General features: G+C 43.9%; 1 protein-coding gene across 2 annotated transcripts; it reads left to right on the forward strand.

Moving 5' to 3' along the window:
• The first annotated feature begins 1,701 nt into the window (after positions 1-1,701).
• C24H4orf33 (chromosome 24 C4orf33 homolog) lies at positions 1,702-5,992 on the forward strand. Of its 2 annotated transcripts, XM_054172680.1 has the most exons (6): positions 1,702-1,742; positions 2,459-2,648; positions 3,943-4,003; positions 4,163-4,214; positions 4,320-4,519; positions 5,732-5,992. In XM_054172680.1, exons 2-6 carry the CDS (start codon positions 2,468-2,470, stop codon positions 5,829-5,831), a joined length of 594 nt encoding a protein of 197 aa, XP_054028655.1. In that variant the 5' UTR covers positions 1,702-1,742; positions 2,459-2,467; the 3' UTR covers positions 5,832-5,992. The 2 variants fall into 2 exon arrangements, with proteins under 2 accessions (XP_054028655.1, XP_009894257.1); XM_009895955.2 differs by lacking the exon at positions 1,702-1,742 and having other exon boundaries at positions 2,453-2,648.
• Positions 5,993-9,404: the final 3,412 nt, after the last annotated feature.

Here is a 9,404-nt window from a genome sequence, read left to right on the forward strand (position 1 = left end):
CAGAATAAGAAGTTACACCCAGACAAATTAAATACAGTTGAAAAGGCAAACTACAAATACTTGAAAATCCATTTGTTCACAGCACAGTACAATAAACACTCATGCAAAGCTCGACAAAGGCATGTGTTTCTGAGCCTGGGTGATTCTGTTGGCTCAGATAGAAGCTTTTCGGTGTCTAAGGTCCTTGGAATCAAGAGCTGGTCTTTCACCTCTGGCCACCAAAGGCTGTCATACAAAGTTTAGCACCCACTGAAATTTACTTTGCACTCTGTGATTGTGTCCTGCTATGGTAGTTTTCCTGCAACACTGTTTCTCTAAGACAGTAACATTTTTTGGACACCAGATCAACTCATTTCCTAATTACAGGAATGCAAACTGTGCAGATGCAATTTTTGCCAGCATTTTGCTGTTAAGCAGTTAAAATGTACTCAGTCATGTTAAGCTTATATTAAAATTACCAACTGAAACAAGTCACACATAATAATTAATAATATTGACTTTGATCTATAATACGAATATTATGAGCAACTGCAAGACAGCTTTTTTTGCCTGTCAGATATAGGAAATGTGGTGATTTCTCGAGGAAACAAAAAAAGGCATCATCACAAAACCCACATGGTTTTGATTATTACCCTCATTAACAGCTTTTAATTATTAGTCTTCAACTACCTTAAAAAGTTTTGATGCTGATATTCACGGTAGCAAACAGGAGCAGAGCTGCAGAATATAAACCTCACTGCCCCAAACACAGGCGAAAGGGTTTCTACCCTCAGCAGAAATTGACCCCCGGCTGCCGAGAGGCAGCGTCCAGGCCTCGGCTCCTCATCTCCGTCCTTCCACCAGCCAAGGGAACAAGACGGGGCGCCCCCGAAGCTGACCGCTCGCAGAGCCCTTACCTGGCTCTCTCCCAGAGCCGGGATCAGTGGTCACGTTTCCAGTGCTCACCACCGCTCGGAGTTCTCTCCACACAAAGCCCGCAAAGCCCCGAGGAGAAGCCGGTTAAGTCTGCTACCCGCCACCTAGGGTGCCTGGCGGAGCTTCCCTTCAGCAGCGGATGAAATCCGTCGCGGAAAGAGACGGAAGCGACAACTTCCAAGCGCCGGCAGCACAGTCACCAGTGTGCACGTCTCTCGCTAAGGAAAGCTGTGCTGGGGGTCGGGGTGGGGGGCAGTAACCCCGATCTCCCCATCAGAGGTACCCCCAACCACCACGGCCCGGAGACGACCCACGATCACTGACGGCACCCACGCGCCTCCACGACCGTTACCCCGCCTCGCGCCGCGCCCCCTGTAAGGGCAGCGGCGACTTCTCCCCGCCCTTAGCGACCGGCTCGGCCCCTAACAGCGCCACCCCCGGCAGGGCGGCGTGCGGCAGGCCGCATGCGTGCTGTGGCAGCAGCGGGTCGGCGCCGGGGCTTAAGGCGGGGGCAGGCGGGAGGCAGGGGATGTTGTGTTTCGTGTGGCGCTGCCCTTCATCGCGCAGCTGCAGCGCTCTGGAGGCGTAAATAAAACCCCGCGTGAAAGTTCTGTGACGAGCTAAGGGGCTGTGATAGGTGCTTGCGTGTTAAGCTGCTTTCCAGGAAGTGTGGCTGCTGGCTAGAGAAGCGGCGGGTAACCGAAACCAGGAGCAATTTGGAGCTTACGCCGCTGTCTGGCAATGAACTCTGAGCTGCCGTAAAGTTGCTGTCTCGTACTCGGTTTCCAGCTTTCTCCCGTCCTGGAGAAATTAAGAATCGCACCAGTGTAATTATTTCCTGTTTGGTTTTTCTCCCTGTTACCAGCATCGGTGGGGTTTGGGATGCAGGGTATAAATCCCCTGGATACGGAGGGACATGAGGTGTTGACGCTGGAAAGCAGCAGTAGCCTTCGCCTCTGAGGTGCGAGGCGCGTCCGGCTGAGGTCCGAGCGTGTCAGCCGGCTGTGGCTGGAGGCCGTGCGGTGCTTTTAAATGGCTGAGAAACTAAAACCGTCTCATTTAGCACTTGCATCTTTTTACAGGGTATTAACAACTGGGGGAGGGAACTGTTAAAAGGTAATGAAAGGTCTCATCTTGCTATTTTAATTTATTTTTACACCGTTGCTATCTGCTGCTATTTTTATTGTAATTGAAAAGTATGCCACTAACCGGCTTACCTATGTCAGTGTGTGGTGGTGAGAGGTTCAGGTCTTCTCCCCGCGCCCAATAAAACTTCCACAAGGGCTATTAATTTGGAAAATCTTAGTTCTGCTGTCTTGTAAACTGAGCAGCCTCAGCACTGGGTAGACCTCTAATGAAATCTACTGAAAGTTTTGCAGTTTTCCTTACTACTTTTTGGTTGTTTTTAAAATTACACGTTCACGTCTAAATACTTTGATAATTGACTTTGTATAAAAGTGTGCCTCTTTCCTGAGCCAGCAAACAATGTGGAAGTGAAATCTGAGGTCTTCTTTCTCAGAAGCTTATTTTCTCACTTATGCAGGATTTGAAAATGGAATTTACAGTTAATCACACATGGGATGGTTTACCTCTGAGCCATGAGCCAGTAACAATTGGACTGAAGTTGGACAGTGCAGGACTGCTAATGGAAGTTAATGCTCCCTTCTTTAATGATCCTCCAGCACCTCTTGGAGAGGCAGGAAAACCTTTTAGTAGACTTTGGGACTATGAGGGTAAGTTTTAACTGTTCGGCTTTAAAAATAAAAGCTCTTGAAGTTTCAGGTGTAGCACAGCATTTCAAATAACTATGAAGCTGCTGGTTACAAGTGCACAGCTAGTCAAGCTCTGGCATGGAACAAGCCAAAAATCATAAATCATAGAATTGTTAGGGTTGGAAGGGACCTCAGGGATCATCTAGTTCCAAACCCCTTGCCATGGGCAGGGACCCCTCACACTAGATCAGGTTGCTCAGAGCAGCATCCAGCCTGGCCTTAAAAACCTTCAGGGATGAGGCTTCTACCACTTCCCTGGGCAACCTGTTCCAGTGTCTCACCACCCTTGCGGTGAAGAACTTCCTAACATCCAATCTGAATCTACCCATTTCTATTTGTTTCCATTCTCCCTAGTCTTATCATTACCTGACACCCTAAAAAGTCCCTCCCCAGCTTTCTTGTAGGCCCCCCCCTTAAAATACTGGAAGGTCTCCTTGGAGCCTTCTCTTCTCCAGACTGAATCGTCCCAACTCACTCAGACTGTCCTCATAGGAGAGGTGCTCCAGCCCTCTAATCATCCTTGTGGCCCTTCTCTGGACATGCTCCAGATTTGCCCTTGGTGAAGCCATCCTGATTGTAGCCAATCACCTTTTCTGCATGGGTGTATACCCTTGGGTCCCATGGGCTTGAACACTTTCAAGTTCTTCAGATGGTCATGAACCTGATCTTCACTCATAATGGGCAGTTCCTTCTTCCAGTGCCTGCCATTATCTTCTATTATTTTGGGAGTGTGGCTGGAGCCCTTGCCAGTGAAGACTGAGGTAGAGAAGTCGTTGAGAACCTCAGCCTTCTCCATATCACTTGTCACTAGTTCACCTGTTTCCTTTCTGAGGGAGGCCCACACCCTCCCTAGTCTTCTTTTTACCATTAATACACCCATAGAAATTTCGACTGTTCCCCTTGATCTCCCTGGCTAGATTTAATTCTAACTGAGCTTTAGCTTTTCTAACCAGGGGTCTCGCTGCTTGGGCAGCTTCCTTATATGCCCGCCATTCTAGCTGTCCTTTCTTCCACTCCTTGTAGAGTTTCTTTTTGTGGGACAGTGTGTCCAGGAGCTCCTTGCTCATCCAGGCAGGTCTCCTACCATTCTTTCCCGCTTTCCTCTTTGCAGGTATACTTTGCTCCTGGGCACAGAGAAGGTGATCCTGAAAACAAAACTGTTCTAGTGTGATGTGAAGGGCTCGGAGTATCACAAAATATTTAACATAAAAAGCTGGCAGCCTGGGTTGTCATTGGGTTGTTTTTTTTTTTTCAGTTGTAGAAGCATTTTTCCTGTGTGACAGAACTGAACAGTATTTAGAAGTTGAACTTTGTCCGTAAGTACATCACTGAAAAAAGTCACAAATGTTAATTTGCACTTCCAGTTCTAATGCTTGTAAGATGATGCATGTATGATGAAAACTGGGTACTTGTGGCAGAACAGCACATTAACAACTTGGCATCATTTTAAGACAATTGTGCTCATTTTTTGATAGCCATGGACAACACTTGGTGCTGCTGCTTTCTGGAAGAAGAAGAGTATGGAAAGTAAGTGGTCAAGTACATTTGTAATGCGCAGAGGAACTAATTGTTTTAGGTGATCATTGCCTGATTAAAAGATGACATTGCCTCTTTTATTTCTTCCTTTTACAGGAAGCACTTCCTTTAGAGTTTGAGGTGACCAGAATGAAAACTAAATGGGAAGGTAGAGCTCATCTTCCTTGGAATTACTTTCCACCATGCACTAACAAGTTCAATGCATTTGCAATTCATGGCTCAGGAGAAGAGAGAATATATGAAGCACTTCATCCTGTGCCTCGACACAAGCTACAGGAAGGGCAGAAACCAGATTTGTAAGCATAAAGTTAGCTCTTCTGTAATATAGTTACACTATTCTTGGGATAATTAAAGCTAATCTGTTTTTCAGACTGAATGCCGCTTGTACTTAAATTACACTGCTTAGCCCCAGATCCATTGGCGCTGCACTTTGCATAAAGCACTGTGACAGAGAGCTGTAATTAGTGCTTGATTTCTATGTTATCCCCTAGGTGCATAGAAAATGATGCATTAAACACCATTGGCATCTGTTTTATCACCTTCCTCAGCTAAATCATAGCTAGGTTGTTCTGCCTTTTCCTTGCCTCCAGCACCTCCTGAAATGCCATTTAGTGTTAATTTTACCACGTAGAATTTCCAGTAAATCTCTTTTGCTTCTCCCCCACTGTTGTAAACAGCATCACCTCTACAGATGGCTCCATATGATGGAAAAATCTGAGGAAGCAAACTAAACTAAAAGGTACCATAAAAAGATGCCCAGTATCAATAGGAAAACTAGAATATCTTAATTTTACAATTGTGCTTTGGGCCTGTTCATTTTCTTTTGACTATGAGGCTGAGATGATTTGATAAAATCCTGCTACTTCTGGGCATTGTGTATAAATGAACTAGCTCTAGACATGATAGTTATTATGCAGACTTGTTACTCAACATACAATGTCAGTCAGGTAAGGTATATTTTAGATAAGTTACCCTTTTTTGCCATTATTTAAGAAAAAAAACCCTTCACACATGACAGTACTCTCCAGTACAAGATTCTCAAACACAGTAGTGTTTTTTTTATCTAGAAACTCCTATTTTGGAAAAAGACCCTCTGGAATGCTGGTTGCATTCCTGTCCAAGGAAACCTGAAAATATAGATGAATTACTCCTGTTGAGGATGCTGCATTTTACTAAGACAAGGAATCCTTTTCTCTTGTTCCATCACCTCCTACTAGAGAAAAGACACTGACTCCTACCTCATTCCAACCTTCTTTCATATTACTGTGTAGAGCAGGGTCTTCCCTCAGCCTCCTCTCTTCTCCAGACTAAACACCCCAGTTCCTTCAGTTGCTCCTCTTAAGACTTGTTCTCTAGACTCTTCACGGGTTTGTTACCCTTCTCTGAACCCATTCCAGCACCTCAGGGTCTGTCTTGTGAGGGGCCCAAAACTGAACCCAGTATTCAAGTTGCAACTTAAGTCACCAGTGCTGACTTAGAAGTGTTTTTTTTCCCTACTCTCTCTGCAGTCATCGCCTGGAATTTTTCAAAGATTTGAACCTGAAAGGACTAATGGGAGAAGATTGGAAGCAGCCTGAGTCAAATATATGGAAGTCTCTTGCTAATTAAATGGATTGAGGCATACATTTTTACAGCTTTATGACTGGATAAAGCTATATGAAAACAACTTCTGTATTCTGAGCAGAGCTGGTAAATATCAGATTAGATTTCCTTGACACAAAATCATTGGTAAGGCTTGAAATTAACTGCAAAGTATCTGGGCCACAATAGCATGTCACCTGATGTTGGAAATAGTCTGTGTGTCTACGTTTTCTACATATGGACATGAATGCTTTTAACTCTGCTGGATACTGTTGGGTGGTAACCTCTAATCTGTAAACTCTGACAGGATTTACAAGTGAAGTATTCCTTTTAGTCTAGCATAGCGAATGCTGGTTGATTGGGGCTGCTCACTTGATCCTATATAGATTACTTAGAAAATGGGAAGCTTGCCCATTAACTAGATCTTTCTTCTGAACAATAGGCAACTTCAAAAATCAAACTTCTTTTAGTGCAGAATGAGGATTCAGACTAAGACATGGTCCTCAGTCCTGTACTGGAACAAGAATTTCCTCCATCCTATTGAAATAGCATCACAGGGTAAAAGGTGGTCAAGTTCTCTAGTTTTGTGAGAAGACTTCTTTTAGGGACTATGAGGAAATATGTCTGTCATAACTGAGGGCATATCAGTGATCCAATGGACTTTGCTGTCTTTTAATTAGACACTCTATATTCCTTGCTATAAAGTGCCATCTGTTGAAAATTACAAGTATTGTACATTCAATTGTTTGCCTTCTTTTCTATCTCAAATCCACGTACAGTTTTCTAAAGCATTAAATCGGTCCAAAATATTTCACAATCCAATATGTATTGATTAAAAAATATTCTAGATGTTGACATGTCAAAGCTGCTTTTGAAGTTCTGCTCAGAAGCGAAACAAAAACCCCACCCTCTTTCACTAAACTTTTAAGCTTAATTGTAAACAGTACATGTATATGATCATTAATTATTAGTCTTGGTATGTGATTCAGTCCAGTCCATCACAGTGTATGAGTGTGTATAAATGCATATATATGTAGGCATTCTGCATTGTACTAGTTTTGTATGGTGAACTTGTATCAAGAGTAATACAGATAGTCTAAACTGTCACACTGGCTATATCCTGTGCAGGTTATCAACTTGATAGAAGGCAGAGCTGCATGAGAGGAAGCAGGGGTGGTGCAAGCACTCCATCCACAGCTCCCTTTCATTTTGATTTAAACACCTCAATCCTGTGAGCACTGCTTATGTATTACTCTCTTAAAATTTAAGAAATCATCATGATTTTTCCGGTGGGTGATATTTGGCCTTGTGCCAGTTCTATGCTGTGCCCAACTGAGTCGAAGATGCTGGAATCGTGTTGCTGTAGAAATGGGGGAAGACCCTCTGGGGAGGGCACGTTCTTTGATGGTTTTGGGGTTAGCTAAAGGCTAAAAAGAACTTTAAATGTCAGTGTCTTGGCAAATGTTAATTGTGTTATCATATTTAGCTGGAAATCCTAAGAAAATGAGGCTGTTAAGTTACCACTATCTTTCTGTTGTCACTCTGTCACTGCCTTTCTATCGTCATCACCTTTTCCAGCACTCCAAGAGTTTTTAAAACCATTAGCCAATTTCAGGTGAATCAGAGGAAGAGCCAGCCTCAAAAGATACGTTTTGCAAAATGTCTGGGCATTAACAGCTGTGAGATACCGGTTGCCTTATTGTGTCAGATAGGGGGTGTGTGAAATTGCCTCACGGCCTGGCTTGAAGGAGGTCCTGTCTGTGAAGGCGGGAAATCCCGCTTCCCGTATCGTAAACGCACTGCAACAGCGCCACTGAATGGCCAATGTGCGCACTGCGCTCTGCCCCTCAGAGGGTGGAGTAGGAACGGCAACTTGTGGGCGGCCACGTGTGGGCGCGGGCCCGACGGCTCCGCTCCCCACGGCCCGTACCGCCTCGCCAGCTCCACACCGGCCGTGCCCCGGCTCCTGCCACCGCTCCATCCTCAGTGCCCGCACGGCCTGGACGGCCCCCTCCATCCCTTCTACTCCCAACAGCTCCGCAGCGCCCTCAGGCCTTCTCAAGTGTGCACCTGCGTCAAGAACTTGGTAATGTACCTGTGGTGATTCTAGGAGCTGAATCCAAGAAATAGTTTAGCCTGTCCGTTTGCTCTTTAACTCTCTCTGTCTCTTCCTTTCTTTCTACGTTTCCTTTTCCGTCCCATTTTCTCTCTACTCTGGTCCAAGCTAATGAAACCACACTCAGAGGGTGGCTTGGCAGAAGTTCACCTTTAGTTACTCCAAGGGAATTATTTGAACCACACCACAACTGACCAAGGTTGATACAGGATGGCTGGGCCGTGACAGCAGCTGGAGACAGCACCCCAAATTGAGGCAAAGGAGAGAGAACCTCCTTGACTCTTAAATTGTGCTGCTGGTGTGTGCTTCAGCTGCAGTGTGTACAACTTGAGGAAATAGTTCTGCTGTTCCTGTCCAGGAGAATACACTCCCCCCCGACTCCCCCGAAATGGAGTTTCCCCAAGTTAAACACCAAGGTTAGCTTAAAAACATATATCATCATGTATCTATTGCATCGTCTTGTCACTGCCTCTGAAACACTTCTGGTTTAATCCATCTTCTAGTTCAGTAGGTTCTGCTGTAAGAATGCTGATCCTAAAGAGAAGCAGAATGCAAACTTGAAAATACTGTTCTTACTTAAAATCCCTATTGGGATAATGGATGTACCTGTTGCTTACATAGTGCTTAATACCAACAGATAATTTTTTTTCCATTGTGGCCAGATAATTCAGTAAAACTTTTAATTAGTTCTTATGCTGTGCTACAGCCATGCCCCTGTTTGTAGGGCAATAAAATTACCTGTCCTGGTTTATACTGTTGTGGTGGTTGGTTTACTGAATTTAATGAACTGCTGTGAGCAGTTTTGCTGTAATGTTATTTACATGTTTTTTTCCAAATCTGTGCAGTAAATGCTTGAACAGTTGAGGCAGAGTAGAGCTTTGGATAGCTGCAACCTCTTCCTTATAATCAGACTGAAAACCTGGAAAATAAAAATATTGAAATTCATCAATGAAAAATGTACATGGAAAGAGACCTTAAATTTGTTTCAACAATCCCATTTTCTATGTGCATTTCTAAGTTGCTCCTGATAGTATATTACTTGTAAATATTATCATGAAACCCAGAATTCTGCATGTCTCACTTTTCCTTGTAATGCCAGTGAATCTGTATGGAATTGGTGTTTGAAAACATACTGTGTCTGCACTCCCAAAGACCTTGTTTTTTATGCCGCTTGCCACTAGGTGGAAGAAGAAGGTTGTCAAAACTATACCTTGGTGTTACCAGTCTAGATATCCCCAACCGGATCCGTTCGTTCTTACTAGATCCTTGACATGAGGAAAAAGGTGTTGCAGATAAGCTGATAATGGCTTATTTTGAATTTTTGGGACATGTTAATCAGAAGAAACACTATGTCATGCTGTGTAGTTAAGAGTTCTAGTGTTCCTTTTTTTTACAGTAGTATTCCTAGAAGTTTAAGACTAACAGAAGATAAATTCCATGACATGTCTGTAATATAAAGATAATGCTGTGTTATGGAAATGCTT

The sequence above is a fragment of the Dryobates pubescens genome, chromosome 24, assembly GCF_014839835.1.
Source record: "Dryobates pubescens isolate bDryPub1 chromosome 24, bDryPub1.pri, whole genome shotgun sequence".
Classification (NCBI taxonomy): Eukaryota; Metazoa; Chordata; class Aves; order Piciformes; family Picidae; genus Dryobates; species Dryobates pubescens.

Bases quoted from the DNA above. Each gene is read 5' to 3' on its own strand.
- C24H4orf33 (XM_009895955.2), top strand. From the start codon at position 2,453: ATGCAGGATTTGAAAATGGAATTTACAGTTAATCACACATGGGATGGT. The intron at 4,004-4,162 runs GTAAGTACATCA...ATTTTTTGATAG, and splicing joins TTAGAAGTTGAACTTTGTCC to CCATGGACAACACTTGGTGC. The intron at 4,215-4,319 runs GTAAGTGGTCAA...TTCCTTTTACAG, and splicing joins GAAGAAGAAGAGTATGGAAA to GAAGCACTTCCTTTAGAGTT.